The sequence below is a fragment of the Biomphalaria glabrata genome, chromosome 1 (assembly GCF_947242115.1).
Source record: "Biomphalaria glabrata chromosome 1, xgBioGlab47.1, whole genome shotgun sequence".
In the NCBI taxonomy this organism is placed as follows: domain Eukaryota; kingdom Metazoa; phylum Mollusca; class Gastropoda; family Planorbidae; genus Biomphalaria; species Biomphalaria glabrata.
Genome location: NC_074711.1, coordinates 33,134,602 through 33,151,219, shown reverse-complemented (window position 1 = coordinate 33,151,219; position 16,618 = coordinate 33,134,602). Strand labels below are relative to the sequence as shown.

At 30.2% G+C, this 16,618-nt stretch overlaps 2 protein-coding genes across 18 annotated transcripts in view; one reads left to right on the top strand and one right to left on the bottom strand.

The window, feature by feature from the left end:
• Positions 1-14,679, top strand: part of LOC106079120 (synaptobrevin homolog YKT6-like) — a 21,123-nt gene extending 6,444 nt beyond the window's left edge. For 9 of the 11 annotated variants that reach the window (XM_056033155.1, XM_056033133.1, XM_056033114.1 and 6 more), the window contains 8 exons: positions 273-397; positions 881-963; positions 1,065-1,165; positions 1,367-1,425; positions 2,127-2,172; positions 2,308-2,373; positions 6,161-6,262; positions 11,630-14,679. In XM_056033155.1, coding sequence (XP_055889130.1) covers positions 291-397; positions 881-963; positions 1,065-1,165; positions 1,367-1,425; positions 2,127-2,172; positions 2,308-2,373; positions 6,161-6,262; positions 11,630-11,683 — 618 coding nt within the window. In that variant the 5' untranslated portion in view covers positions 273-290 and the 3' untranslated portion in view covers positions 11,684-14,679. Of the gene's footprint in view, positions 1-272; positions 398-880; positions 964-1,064; positions 1,166-1,366; positions 1,426-2,126; positions 2,173-2,307; positions 2,374-6,160; positions 6,263-8,253; positions 9,404-11,629 lie in introns of those variants that run through there. The other 2 variants (XR_008778573.1, XM_013240252.2) reach the window with 2 other exon arrangements.
• LOC106079109 (protein FAM53A-like) overlaps positions 9,460-16,618 on the bottom strand; it is a 36,105-nt gene continuing 28,946 nt past the window's right edge. For all 7 annotated transcript variants that reach the window (XM_056033056.1, XM_056033018.1, XM_056033035.1 and 4 more), the window contains exon 6: positions 9,460-16,618. In XM_056033056.1, coding sequence (XP_055889031.1) covers positions 16,301-16,618 — 318 coding nt within the window. In that variant the 3' untranslated portion in view covers positions 9,460-16,300.

The window sequence follows — 16,618 nt, the reverse complement described above, 5'->3', positions numbered from 1 at the left end:
TTTTTTATTTCCTTAAATTTGAAAGGAAAAAATAAACATGGTCAGAGATATTAGGACATCTTTGAAAATAACATTTATAAAATAGTATAGCACTGCGTAATGTAAAATTTCAAATTGATAACATATCTGATACAGTTGTTTCCTTGCTTAATTACATCTATTTGAACCAATGAGCACTTGTCTGTTATTTCTGCCTTTGTTGTAATTTTTATTACAAGTTCCTATCCATTATTATAATAAAAATATTTTTATAAATATTTTTTTATTTTCAGAAATATATAGTTCACATCATGAAATTGTATTCAATAGCTATTCTATTAAAAACACCAGAAGGAAAAGGGAAGATTCTAACTTCAAAGAATGAACTTTCATCATTTGGATACTTTCAGAGATCTACGTAAGTTTAGTTTTCCATGTAAGATTTATTTTCTACCTAGTGACTTATTGTGTTGTAAAATACTTCAAGTTGTAATCATTATAATAGAATTTTGTTCTGAAATTTAATACAAAGTAGGAATAATTAGGGGATATGGTGACTGAGTGTTTAAGCACTTGGCTTCCAAACCAAGGAGTCTCCCTGTGAATGCTGGGATTTTTATGGCACCCCAGAGTTAAAATAACTCTAATGGGTACCTGACACAAGTTGGGAAAAAGTAAAGGTGGTTGGTCTTAAAGTAAGTCACATGACACCTGTGTTAACTGTGAGTCACATAAACATTTACATCAGCTGTCCCATAGATCCCAAGGTCTGAAAAGGGTAAGTTATTTTAATTTTTCGGGAGAATATAATCTGAGCAAATTGAATGCATAAATAAAAATATCAATAACATTCTTATATATAACCTGACATGGGATAATTATTTTTTTATTTCAAATAAAGTGTTAGTGAGTTCATGGTGTTTACCAGCAAGATTCTGGTTGAGAGAACTGCCACAGCTTCCAGAGCCTCAGTTAAAGAGCGTGGTCAGTATTTTGTTTGGATTTCTTCTTAATTTTAACTTTTGGATAATAAACAATTTAAATTTTTTAAAAACTTATTCAAATTAATTCATTGATTTCATCAGAGTATATCTGTCACGTTTATGTGAGAAGTGACAATCTGTCTGGTGTTGTCATAGCAGATCATGAATATCCACAGAGAGTTGCACACACTCTAATAAACAAGGTAATTTATTTTTAAAATATCTGCCATGGGTATGGCTTTATGTAACACAGCTTGAAATAATATTAACAACATTTACTTGACCAATTGAAGAAACTCGTGTCATATCCTTGACAATTATAGTTATTTAACCCACTTTTTACATTTCATTTTGTTTGCAGCATCCTATTGTATTTTATTTATTTGTATATGTTATTGTTCCAGGTTCTAGATGAGTTTCAAGAGAAATGTCCAAAACCTAATTGGTCGACAATTAAAGAAAAGTTAGTGGTTTTACTGTACTTTGACAATAACAAATCTGATTACTCTTTTCTACTGAATAGTTTTACCACTATACTAGATACATTGCCAATAATAAAACAATGTCAACTGTAGGTAAGGTTTAAAATGTATGCCCCATGCGGTAGGATGTGTTAGGCCGCTAGCAGCAGTTTTTTAGTAGAGCTCATCATGTCTCTTTATGAAGAAGCATCGTGACTCTTTTTTAGTGAAAACTGCTGGATCTGTATAGCTTGGTGTATATATATATATGTGTATATATTTTTTGAAACTAGACATATTTTTCTATTTTTAAAGTTGTTTGTTTATAAATAGGCACTATCAGGTCAATGAATGCGGATAATGATTCTGATAGTAGTCATTCTGGGTTTAAGTCCTGCCTCCATAGAATAAGCTTCCATGTTTTTAATTTATTTATGGCAGAGCTAGGGCTGGGAAGGGGGTATAAACAAATAAAAACTATCTCAATGAAAGAAGTAAAAGGATTGGTAAATATTTGAAGCTTTTAAGGATTGAACTTATTGACAAAATTAATTTCTTCCTTTTTATAGATAGTGGTAGTAACCAGTTTTATTTTTATGCAGTAGTTTAGTTTTATATTCATGATAAGGAAGTAGTTATTAAGCTTGTTATTGATCATTGCTTTTCTCGTATAGATTGACCATTACTTTTTTTCTTGTTTCAGTGAAGCACCATATCCCCAACTGACAGAACTATTACAGAAATATCAGGTACAATAAAGTATGGTTATTATCTAGCAACACTGGTAGCAGATAGCTTCAACAGAATAATAATTAAAACCCCATTAAAGAGGTTATGTCTTAAACATTTATTAAACATTTGTTGTTGTTTTGTTTTCAAAACAGAATCCTAAAGAGGCTGATGCAATGACAAAAATCCAGTCAGAGCTAGATGAAACTAAAATCATTTTGGTAATCCTTAGCTTGTTTCTTACTAGCTTTTTAATCTTGCTTGCACCACCAAGTATTTCAGTTATAACACATTTATCATTGAAAAATACAAGCAAAATAAAAAAGAAAGTATCCAGAAAGTATGGTGCATAAAATAAATCTTGCTACTTTTTTTCCTAAAAATCTCTGATAAATTTATAATCAAAATGAACACAAAATGTTAAATTAACTCACCATCAGCAGAATTCATCACAAGATGTGACAATTTTATTGGTCCTAATAAATGGAAATTGAGTTTGACTACAATAGTACACGACAACATAACTACTATAACAATATAGATTCTCACTCACACACACACAACCAGCGCTTTATGAATTATGCTTCTATGTAATCATTGATTATTTTATAAATTAACAATGTATATGTTTAGTTTGTTTTTTACATTGATGGTTGTTATGCTTAAAGCTAGACAGTATTTCTTGAGTCCTTTTTAGCGGCCCCCGTAAGGGAAAAAGCCGCTATTAGGTTTGTGCAAAATGTCCGTCTGTCTGTCTGTCCGTCTGTCACACTCAGATCTCGAAAACTAGAAGAGATATGAAAAATATTATTTCATCATTAAATCCGGCTTGAAAAGTTTAGATGCAACAGCTACTTTTGGTTTTCTAAAAGCAAACCGTTTAATTTATAAAATTAATTATGCTAGCGATTTTTTCATAAAAATACACCTATTCTAAAACAATTACGTAAATGTAAGGGAGGCAATGTTACAATATGCTAACAAAGATGGATAATTTTTGTGTATTTTCAGTATCACTAAGTCAAATATATTTATAAAATGTACAGGAAATGTTCACAACAAATATAAATAATACTTAAAGATGTTTTTTCTGGTTAACTAGCTTCTAAAATTAAAAGAAAACATTTCTGTTTGTTTATAAAGGCTAATAATGCACTTTGTATGTAAATATCATGCACATTTTTTTAAATGGACTTTTTAAGCAGCGACTTTCGTGCAGTAGCGTAACGTCACACAACATGGTCAGGTGCTAAACCAATTCCTTAAACTTTTTTTAAAAATCAGATTTTATTATTTTTTTTTGTTTAGTACCCCCATCCGAATAAAAGAAGCTTATTTTTGTGCATTTTGTCTGTTGGTCGGTCTGTCCGTCACGATTAGATTAACAAATAACACTAGAGGCTATTGTAAATCTGATTTAACCTTTAATTTTTCATTCAGAAATATTGCAATAGTTTAAAGTATCTATAATAGATTGTTCCGGATGTTTTGTGAAAAACAAATCATTGCCAATGAATATTTGTTTGCTCTTCTAAGTTATAGTAGATTTTATTTCCATGCTTAAACCGTGAAAGAAACACATGATCTTTAATATATTGTTCCGGGTTTTTAATGTAAATAGCATATAAATGCAAAATAAAAATATCTATACTGATTTATATTTCATTAACTATAAAGTTGTTCCAAATATTGTTTTATAAAAAACAAATTTATGTCAAATAATTTATTTTTTCAAAAATATCAACAATAGGTTCAGGATTTTAAAATAAGAAAGTAATTTACTAGAAATGATTATTGAAAATCAATTTTTAGACTTATTTTACAGTTAATTTTCTTGCCGAAACATAATAAAAGTTGTTTAATCGGTAAAGAGTGTTCCGGATTTTGTTTCGAAAAAGAAATTGACCTACATTACCTTAATTTTCTTACAAATCGTCACCAAAAATGATCCGAATTTTATATGAAAAATCTAATAACGCTAATAGATGTTTGAAATCCCTCTTCTAATAAATAAAACAAATAATTTTCTCATTTACGAAAATTGGTTGTTCTGGATTTTTTATGAAAAATAGTTTAACTCTATTTATGTAAAATCGCACTTCTCTCTTACACTACATTTAACTTTCTATCTCAAACGTTAAAAAATCTAATTATCGTTAATATTATGCTCTGATTTTTAAGGAAAACAACTTCCTAACACCAAAGTATGGTTTGATAAAATCTCCATAAGGGTATGGTACATCTAATTTTCATAACAGACCATCCCAGAAATTTAATTAACGGCATTTGATTAATCTGGAATTCTTATTTTTTTCTCACTTTAAATATAAAAACATCCGGAACAATCTATAATAGAAACTTAAAACTAATGCGATGTTTTGGAATGGAAATTAATTTTAATCGCTATTAACATAACGGACAGACAAACTGACAGACAAAACAAAAAAAATGCGTCTTTAATCCTTTTATATATATATTAATATATATATTAAGTCTAACTAGCCCATCAAATGAAATGCTAAAAGAACAAATTCGGTGCACCAATGTCTATGATCCCTCGAGAAGCTGCTCGTATAGATGACATTTTTTAGTCTAACTAGGTCGTGTGACGTAATGGAATTTTTTTCCTTTGACGTCATATGGAGTTAATTCTTTTAATGAAATGCTAAAAGATCTCACTCGGTTCACCAATGTCTACGAACACTCGACAAGCTGCTCGTATAGATGACATTTTTAGTCTAACTAGGCCATGTGACGTATTGGATTTTTTTCCTTTGACATCATATGGAGTTAATTCTTTAAATGAAATGCTAAAAGAAATCACTTGGTGCACCAATGTCTATGAACACTCAACATGCTGCTCGTATTGATGATATGTTTTAGTCTAAATAGACCGTGTTTTTCGGTATAGTAATGTTTATTAAACCTCGTAATGTGACTCGCATTTTAAAAAGACATAATAGATTTAGATCTAATCTAGATTTTTTACACTAGATCTAGATTTTTTTTACACTAGAGCTAGATTTTTTACACTAGATCTAGATTTTTTTTCTTACACGAGCTAGATTTTTAAAACTAGATTTAGATTTAAGTTCTAATTAAAATCATTATAGAATCTAGATCTAGAATTTCATGGTCAAGTTTAGAATGTTTGTTGTTTTACATGTTTCGGATGTTCCTTCAGAGTTGTAGTCCAAAACTCCCGTAGGACGATGGGGTATGGGAGCAGGCAGGGTTTGAACCTGGGACCATCGATGAATCCAAACGACAGTCCAGCGCGCAAACCGCACTACCAGACAGCCATGATTTAGACTAGATCAAGATCTATAATTTTAATTTCTAGGCTTAAAGTGTAGATTTTTTTCTAAAGTCTAGATTGTCAATATGTCAATATTGCAATGTTATAAAATACTAAAACTAATCTACTATTTTAATATTTAGATTTGCAATTAGTCTATTAATTGATTATCTAGTGTTTTTTTTATATAAATCTTATCTAAATTACATCTACATTATCCCAAATATATATTTTAGATCTAGATCTAGTAGATATAGATATTGAGACTGCTAAATTAGTAGTTTAATTTAGGTAGATCTACATCCTCATTCTAGTTCCATTTAGGCCTAAATGAAAATGCTCAATACCAAAAGATTATCTAAAATTGCTCTTCTGACATATTGTACATATCTGGTAGTGTTCATTCCGTAATGTGTAGGTATATTATCAATAGTAGGCTATTAGTTTGTCATTAGATTAAGAGCAATGCATGGTCATGTGGTTAGCGCGCAGAACTGATTATCTATACGGTCTCGGTTTCATACCCTGCTCGATGCCATCCTCAGTCGACCAGCGAATATGCGGATCCGACAGTGATCCATCTCTCACGGAGTTTAAAAATGTAGCTATAATATAAGTTTTTATTGATTGGGATCATCACATGTTAAATAAGATGTGAATGTTTTATCATTCCTGTTTTCTAACCAACTTTAAAAAAAATTTCTTTCCAGCACAACACGATTGAGGCAGTGTTACAAAGAGGGGAAAAGTTGGATGACTTGGTGGAAAAATCTGAAGGACTTAGCCAACAGTCAAAAACATTCTACATAACAGTGAGTTTTTGTTTTTTTTTAAATTTTTTTTGTCAATAATAAGAATTTCCTAGTGATAAATAATGAACTGCTATATACTAGAGCTACCAAAAATTTCATTTAATCCCTGGATGAAAAGACATTTTTTTTTCCTGACTTTATTTGCTACTTAAAATAGTGATTTGACTAAATGTGCTTAAGGACCATGTTTCTTGAAAATACAATTTTTAAAGAAGTATTTTTAGAGGCATTTCGAGTTTGAATCCGAGTGAAGACTGGGATTTTGAACTTCAGGATCCTTAGAACTCCCCTGAGCCACCCAACTCTAATGGATAACGGACATAGATTGGGCTTGATTGTTGTGCTAACCCTGACCATGATGTTTATTAAGAAGTAGCACAAGCAGAAGTAGAACTACGTAGCAGCGAGATGGAACTGGGCATGGTTCAAAAAGGTGACCATCCTGATGACATTTGAAATCATACCATACCAAATGACAAGGTTGCGTCCCGTAGTAGTAATAAGACCTCACAGATGTCACTGTCTGTAGTCATTTAGATTATTAAGTAGTTATATTATGTCCTAGCCTAACCCTCCTGTAGGACAGCAGGAATTTAACCAGGCAGGTTTCGAACAGGTGATCATCACACTACCAGGCAGTGATCCATTGTAACACGTCCTCAGCAGTAAGATATGACTTGGGCACTTTCTGAAACAAAAACAATAGAACAAAAATGAACAGATGTAATGTTTAAACTTTAAAGATATATATTTTATGATCTAACATGTTTAATTATGTGTATAAAATGATCAATTAGGGTCTACATCAATGGTCAAATATTCTTATCATTGCCATTGCACAGAAAGAATTTTAATGTATTAAATCTACTTTTGATTTATAAATCTTTTTTTTATATATATTAGCCGATTACATTATACATTAATTAAATCTAGTTAGTTTTAGATTAACATCTAGATCTATAAATCTAAATTCTAATCTAAGACAAATACTTTGAAAAACGAAACAGAAATAATACACAAAAAGTGATAGATTTACTACATTGATCTACTCTATTAAATGTCTAGATTTAGAATAAAGTAATCTAAGTATAGATTATCTAGATATAGGCTAGTTGGCAATAGCAAAAAAGCATATGAAGCTTTAACCAACACAAGAAAGCTAGAGCCAAGTGATTGAAAACAACCATGGAACTTTTTTGACTGAAGAAACAGATGTATTAAGAAGATGGACAGAATATTGCAAAGATCTGTATAACTTTGAGATAAATCCCAACAGAGAACTTGGCGAAGTTCTGATTCTAGAGTCAGAAGTAGAGGAAGCAATAAAATCACTTACAGGGGGCAAGTCACCTGGAATTGATAACATACTATCAGAACTTTTTAAACATGACGGCTCACATATAACTAAATGTTTTAGGACTATCAGCCAGAAAATATTGGATGAAGAAAACATGATCAAAAGAATGGACCCAATCATTCATTGTTCCACTGCCTAAGAAAGGGAACTTGAGACAGTTCCAAAACTATAGAACAATAAGTCTGATCAGTCACCCAAGCAAGAATAATTCTCAACAGACTCAAGAGAAAAACTGAGGAGTTCCTTTCCAAAGAACAGGCAGGTTTCAGAGCAGGTAGAACTACTGTTGAACAAATAGTTAACATCAGACTGTTAAATGAAAAATGTCTTCAACACCAAATGAAACTGATACATAACTTCGTAGACTTCTAAAAAAGCTTTTGACTAGGTTTGGCAAGATAACATGTAGCATGTGATGAGGAAATTCAACATAGATAAAAACATAGTTGATGTTATCAAAGTCCTATATCAAAATATGAATAGCTCAGTACTTCTGAACATTCTCTCTCCAGCTCTTTTTAACTTATTTCTGAAGCACATTATGATTTACTTCTAGATTGACCATAAATGGGCAGCCTATTTCCAACCTCAGGTTTTCAGATGATATAGACCTCTTTGCTTCACTTTATTTCAGGCCAAGAAAACAAACCAGTGCTGTACAATACTGTGAAAGTTAATAGGAAAAAAAATGTGTTTTGTATTGTGGACTTCAGATTTGTTCTCATTAAATGTCGACTTTATGTCTGCAAATTCATAGGAATAAATTTTTTTTTTTTTGTGAATCTTTCATTTGATACAATTAAAATTTGGAACACTTTGTAAATTGTAATTATTAACTCTATATGGGCAGTGCTGAATTGTTAAGTTCACACAAATCTTGAGAAAGCATTTATTACTTCCATCATTAAACCATTCACATATAATTAGTACTTTTTTTTTCTCTCCCACAAATTGACACCTCATATAGTTATTGCTGCTGTTTTTCTCAAACACGTGTTCAAAATGTTTCACAAAAACATTATCCCAGCCGTTTCTTTTGTACCATACTTAATTTGTCTTAGGAGGGATTTGGCTATCACCTTAGAATATGATTGCCATATTCTCCATAAGTTAGGATGTAACTTTTTCATATAATTTTTTAGCATGCAGTTTCCAACAGTAAATAAAATTTGTCCTATTATTTGTCATATGTCAATAGAAAAAATTGTGATTCTCATTGACCTTGTTTTATTAGAATAGATATAGAAGCATTTATGTTATGGGAACAAATTTACACATGCTGTTTGAAAGAACTTTTTTTTTTGTGTTTGAATTTCTTAACTAGTTATCATCGTTAACCCCCCCCCCCCCCCCCCCAAAAAAAAAAAAAAGAAAAAAAAAGCAACTTTGTAAAACATTCCATCATTGTGTACTCAAGATTAAACAGTATTTCTCATGAATGCTACACAGTGTAAAGAAATCTATTCAGTATAGTTAACCTTGGCTTTCCATGTAGGTTTTTTTTTTTTTTTTTTTTTAGGTACTGATATTAAATTGTTTTAGTCCAGAATCAAGTGCTAATTTTTAATTTTAGTAGTAGATTGATTAGTAAAAAAAAATACTTCTGAAGTTGTGTGTGTAAGTGTGAAACAGAAAGATTGTTCTATTGTTTGAGTGCAATACGTTGGCTTAAGTAAGACATGTATATAAATATACTTTGAACAGAACTGATATATTCTTAATTTGGGTGCATGATAACTTATTTTTAAGTTCAACATTGGAATAAAATTGACAGTATGACCAAAGTTGTTTCTTTTTTGTCTCTGTATAACATTAATAATAAATTGAACAAAACACAATCTGAATTGGACTATTTTTGTTAGTAAGTTTCCAACACAATATAAAGAATGCAGAAACATAGATTTGAACAAAACTTCAGCATATAGATAATACCATGTATTCTCATGACTTACACTCTCCACATGTCAACATCATCTTTACACACAATCTAAATAAATGCTTGACACATGTAGGCAGGCTGGTGTGCACTTTTTGAATAATGTAAATACACAAACATTGTCAATGAAGTCTGTAATAGATGAAAACTACTGAATGCATGAAGTAGAAGTATAAGAAAATATTTTCACCGAGCTATTCTCTTTCATGGAAATGAAATGTTTAAAGTTAACACTACCCTCACTTTTTTTTTGAAGTAAAGATCTATTTATGCGAAATATTTCCATAAATCAATTACAAGATTTGTTCTACTAGTAGCCAAAAAAAAAATGTTGACATTTGTTGAATTCATAATATAGATCACAAAAAAATTATTCAGTTTAAAACATAGACATAAATATATATAGGCTGGCCGATACAAGAGTTTTAGGAAACAAAAATTTGTGACTTTTTGCAATTTTGTGTACTTTATTTATTATACAGCATTATAGTTTTGTTTAATCTCTAAGACTGAAGATCATGCAACTTTTCAGAATTCGTAAATCCGACAACAATAGATATACATGTTTTCAAGTTACATGAAGTTATTTCCTTTTTCCAGTCTATATTTATTTATGTCTATGGTTTAAAACATCATTTTGAAAATAAAGGAACATAATTGCATTAAGAAACACTGTCTATAAAAACATCAATACCATTATGTTCATTCTTTTCTTTGAAACCTATTAATAGGTTTACATGTATATGGCTGCTACTTAGAAACTTCAATAACTTTCCTTTGTTAATTAGTTACAAACTGAAAAGCTCAACAAATATTCAACTGCTTAGAACCTAAAATGTACAATTATGAAAGTGATATTAAATGAAAAGGATAAAAAAAAAAGATATATAATTTATAATATATTTTAATTATTGGAACTGGATTTGATGAAACCAAAATGTTCACAACAATGAAAAACTTGATCAAAAGTAAAACTTTTTTCTATCAGCTATGAGAGCCAGGGATGCAAATCACACTATTGGCAGGTTGAAGGAGAATAAAAACAAACAACAAAACCTTAGCAATTCTGCACTTTCCTTGGATTCAGTCAATTCTAGTGCCTACAATACAAGGCTGATTTTTTGTAGGCTAAAAACTTGGACATTTTGTAAACACTAAAAATAAAATATAGAGGATGCAGCCAGTGATGTTTTAAAAGAAACAAAAAACCTATGCCGACTAACAAGCAAATATTTCAATACCCGGTACTAATTCATTGCCTTCTATTAAGTGTCAAGTACATTTCATTACTATTTAATGGAAGGCCTGGATACACAACATCAGAACACTAGGTGATATAACAGGCAGAGCAAGACAAAGGAGGTGAAATCAGACTAACTTTGCATTTTCAACATGTAAAGCCAACATGAGAAATTTTAACAGTTAATGACCAAAGCAAGAAGCTCAGCACAAGATACACACCATAATATCAGTATGTACAGGAATAGTGCAATTTTTATCAGTCAGCCATTTTGAGAAAATAAAATAAATGTGTTTAATATATTGATTTGTACAATTCTACAAGGATAAATTTATTATACTTTGGCTAAGTGTTTATCAACCTCTACTGACAAACAAATTAATTTTTGCATCTCCCTTACCTCTGGGAGCTCCTCAGTGGGAACAGGGGGCCTAACCTTTTTCAAGATGTTAGGTGTTTTAAGTGCATTATATATCTCCTAGTAAAATAGAGTACTGGGCAGATTTAGAATTGTTAGATTATTCTCATTGTCAGAAGATATCTTGTAGCAGGATGTTTCAATCACACAAAAAGGCTTAAACAGAATGAAGGTAAAATATCCAGGAAAATCTCTACCATTCTGATGTGAGAAAAATTATAATCACTTTAGAAGAAACATATTGAAATTTCTTCAAAAAAAAAACAACAAAACATTTTGTGTTGATAAGCTGAGGATTCCTCTAGCAAATAAGTTATAAAAAATCCTACTAAGAAAATAAAATCATATATCCTAATATAATTAGTTTAACATTATTAAACATTGCGAAAAATTAAACAGATTTCTTTTCTCCCTAGAAAAAAATGGCCGCCTTTCTGCTCCCCTTGGTTGAAAAATGCAGCTTAATCTAGAAATATCGACCTGCATTATAGACACCATTGAAACAATCTAGCTCTCAAGTTTAAAGCAACAAAGACAGGAAGGTAAAATAATACAGATGGATAAGCTCACTTCTTAAGAATAAAGTTTATTTTAAAACCATAAGCTGTCACTTGGCCTTAACATAATTTCATCCTTCCTTGGACAAAAACTCAATAATTGCAAATATATCTTTAACTTTGTATTGGCTAGAAATTAATCTTTCTTTTACTTATTATTTTTTAGTCTTTATTTTAAAACTGAAAATGTACCAAATCCTTTAAAAATCAATCTACAAGATGAATATACAATTTAAATATTTTTTTTTTAATACAAATGTTTAAAAAATCAATTATCATTTAAAAAATTCACTTCAGAAAATAAATACTTTGATTAATTAATCAATGAAGCATCAAATTCATAAAATAATCATTAACAGCCCTTATACAAATTACAACAATTATTTGTGCCTTGCAAAATTTGTTGGAATCAGTGAAAGTAAGAAAAATGGACAATATTTATGAAGAAAAGATTTTGGGCTATTAAATCAAATCTGTTGGTGATTCATAAGCTTAAGTCTTACATAAAAAAATATAAAAATCTCCTGAGGCCTTCTCAAAAATGTTAATGACTCCATGCATACAATGATCCTCTTTGTTCAATGTGATCATAGCTTCTTAGAATTATATAAAAATGGACTGGACCTATCTTTTATCCAATCTTACAAGTAAAGAGAGAAGCCCCTTTTTACTGTAAAAAAAAACAAACTTTTAATTACCGGTATATAAAAATATAAGACTTCAAAAATGTAAAAAAATTAATTTGTGCATTGTGGAATATATTAAAAAAAAACTGTCATGGTATTGGGAAAAAAAAAAGCATAAAAATAAAACATCTTATAATAAAACCAATTGATTTGAAAGTTTTCTACAAAAACATGAGGCCAAATGAAACTTAGGGCAAGTTAGTATTGTATTGCTTGATGTCAAATGTCTATTAACAAATTAACTGCTTATTCAAACTTAGGTACATTTTATTTTGTTCTTTTCAGATGTGTATTTAGTTTGGTGTCTCATTTTGATTGCTAAACAATTTGTCTTTTGGTGGGCAATAAAGGGAAGCAAGTGAAGACAAGTAGTAGCAGCCGTGCCATTCAAGCCAATAAAACAATCTATTATTTGCTTTACAGGACATGCTTCAAATGTGATGATCATTTTTCTCTATAGAGAATATAACATAAAATAAGTCTTTTGATAAGGTTGAAAGAAATCCCTAATTGTTCTAACCAGTACAGCAATGTTCTCAACTTGTAATGAAAACAAACAAAATACTGCAATCAAAATGATCTTTGTGTAGAGCTATGTGGAGATCAATTCATTCTTTACACAATTCTTGTCACTATTTTGAAGATTCAAGTAGTCAGTACGCAAAACTAAACCATGCAATAGAATGCTACATACAACATTTAAATGTATAGCTGCCTGGCAGTTATTGTTGTTCACAAATATATTTTGTATCCTTCTGTAAAAGATATAGTAAATATGGTAATGTGTAACCATGTAAGCTTTATTACCTCAATACAAATATATATATTTTTGCAGAAACAATTATATTGTTGGTTAAACATTTGATATAAAACACCAATAAAATAATAGACCTCATAAGCTCTTCAGGGCCCTAATATAATTACTATATAATTTAGTTTTCCTATTCTTCCTTTCTTCTTTAAATATGTTAAATATCTTTCTGACAAGACTAACTAAAAAGCTAAAATTAAGCAAAAAAAATAAATTCTAACCTGTTTTTACAATACACCTTAAACCCAGTACCCTATTTATTATTATAAATTGTGAACAACAAATTGATTGGAGAGTACAGTTGCATAAACAAACAAATAGAATAAATTCTTGTCATTTCTACATACAGTGCTGGTAAATCATCAAGTCATCAAGCACCTGAATTGAAATTAACGGGGTCAGTATAAACTGTAACCTATTCAAATACTGGTATTATTCAGGAAAATTTATCAAAAGAATATGTAACTTTAACTATGTGGACAGTACAGTTATGTATCATCATTTATATGTTGACATGCTAAAGTGTGTGTGTGTGTGTGAAACCAATGTTCGTAACTCCTTCAGGTTAGAAGCTGCATTTGTGAATGTAGATAAGCCAGTCCACTGCTTCATTCAACTTTTTTCTCCACATGTAACTCCAAAGCACTATCTTGATCAATAAATCATATCTAAAAATGTTCTAATAGTATTAAAAATGTACCAATGTGTAAGTCTGACAGACCATTTCTCTAGCTAACTTGTACTACACAATCAAGATTTGCAGTAAGGGTTGAAAACAATAAAGAAGTACAAGTGCTATGGACAATTAAAAGCTGATTTTGCTCTGTTAAAGTTGTCCCTAATTACTGTGTGGACATTTTTCATTGCTTTGTGATGAAGCCATATACAGCATATTGTGACCACCACCACAAATGAGTATTTTTAACTTTTCTGCAATGATTTTCACACCAATAGCTTTTGATGCAGCCTACACTTTGAAGTTACTATATGTGAGCAAAATTTGGCTTGAATACAAATTTTTTTTTTTTTTTAGCTATTTTAAATGTATTCCTTTAATAAAGTTGTATTGCCTTCATCTGTTGGTTTGGAATGATTAATAATGAGTAGTGAAGCTTCTCTACAGAAAACATATTTTATGTAAAAAGCTTCCCAGACTGCAAACAAGTGACCACAAAAAACATACCGTAGTTGAAAACTGACAAAGGTAGACAATGTTTGTGTATTTCATAATGTCTGAATAATGTCCATCAATAAACATCTTTCCTCGATTAAAATATTTTTTTGTATAAAATTGTGGAAGACGTGAAAATTTTGTTAAAAGTCTCAATGTCATCCATTTTATACATTGAAATAATGCTACCGGTACAAATATAACAAAGTTTTTACACTTCCTCTTTTCATCTTGCCAAGTCTTTATTGAGTCAAAAAGAAAAGTAAAGACAAAAAGTTTCTTAGAAATTTTGACAGCTGGTCTATATCCTTGGGAAAAGAATTACTAGCTAATTGACCACATTGAGAAAACTCTGGTTTGACCATTAGAATTTTTCAAAGTATAGTAAAAAATCAATTTAAATTTGGCTAGCGGTCTAAACAATCTACCTTGAACAGACATGCGACAGTTGGCTTTTCTCCTTGTAGGACTCTTCGTTAAAGAATTAATAAATCAAAAGGCGTTCAGGAACTATTAAGTCTATAATAAGAATTTTATATACTTTTGACTAGTGTATTGGCTTAACCAGGATTTTTTTTGTGGGTAAAGGGACGAGGCGGGGGTAAAAAATGTTCTATTTTTGTTGAAATCTATCATTCATTAGTAATTGAGAGCAAAACTTTTGCTCTTACGAAACAGTCATCAGCTCGATAAAGAAGGAACTGTCTTTTTAAAAATTATTTTTTAAATATTTTACTTGTTTTGTCTAATGTGAATGTTTGTTGAATTACATTTTAAATGCAATTTTCTTTGTCTTTTAGGAATGCACATCTGACAAGTCACTATAACAAAACATAGTAAAAAAAATATAATAAAAAAAAAAAAAGAGAAAAACCAAACAAACATGAGACCATTGTTCCTGTCTGTGACATTATCTTACACACAATATTTACAATGAACAGAAAAAACAACTAAGAATGAGACATGTTCTCAGTGATACTTGTTCAAAATAGTTTCAATGAAATGTGGTTAGTGACTAAACAAACTAACAATGAAAGAAAAAAAAAGTATTATTCTGGAAAAAAAAAACAAACACTTATGGCAAAATATTCTTTTAAACAGATTAACACCAGAAATGATAAATTGTCAAATAAGAAATCTTCATTGTACTACAAATACAATAGAAAATTAATATTATGAACTAAGTAACTTACAAATTTAGGCATTAACTGAATCTATTACAATGTCCTTTTTTTTTTTTTTTGCTTACATATATAACCTTCAATAATTATAATTGAATCTAACATTATAAATAGCTGCCGATTCATGTACAATAAAATATCATGACAGTCCTCTAATGATCCAGTCAGCAAGCAAGATTACAATATTCACGTCTCCTGTATGACTACCAGTATCAGAAATGTCAGTTTGTGGATTCTTGTACAGTCGCAGATTCATATTGAAAAGTCTGACACTTCAGTTGTATCAGTATTTTATTATATTTCTTAGTCAATGGTGGAAGCTGGTCATATTTTAACAAATACACACCAAAGGAAAGTTTACTTTTTTTTATAAAAATTTATGTTAAGCTATTTTTGTCATTAGTAAGAACTATTTGATTCTACGTAATCACATTGGTATTTTTCTTTAAAATTACAACCTAACATATACATTTAATTGATGAGTAAATCTTAACACCCTCACTACATAAAGCATAAAAAAAAAGCAGTGTATGTTAAAAAACAAATGAATAAATAAACTAATGAACAAACTTAATGTAAAGATGGTAAACCAGTAGCATAATCAAATGAAGTCAAAGAATCAATTCACTAATTTAACGCAACCTAAAATATTTTAAAGAGACATCTAATTTGGTGTTTACATCAGTGATTCTCTATCTGCTCCAAGTCTAAATCATTCATTTGAAACAGACCCACCCCATCCTCTACCCTACTGTCATGGCAATCACAATTACTGGTATCCTCATCTTCATCCTCTTCATCTTCCTCTCCAACACCTGCACTGAAGCGCTGCAGGAGTGTTGGGGAGGAATGGTCTGGTGGTGTTAAAGGCAAAGCCAGGGAAGCTGCTTGAGTCAATTCTGTATCCACTGAGTCCTTTGTTATTATAGGTAACTCTGAGTCTAAAGGTGAACTGGCTATAGTGTTGAGAATAAAATCCATGCGGCTAATGTTGTCAAA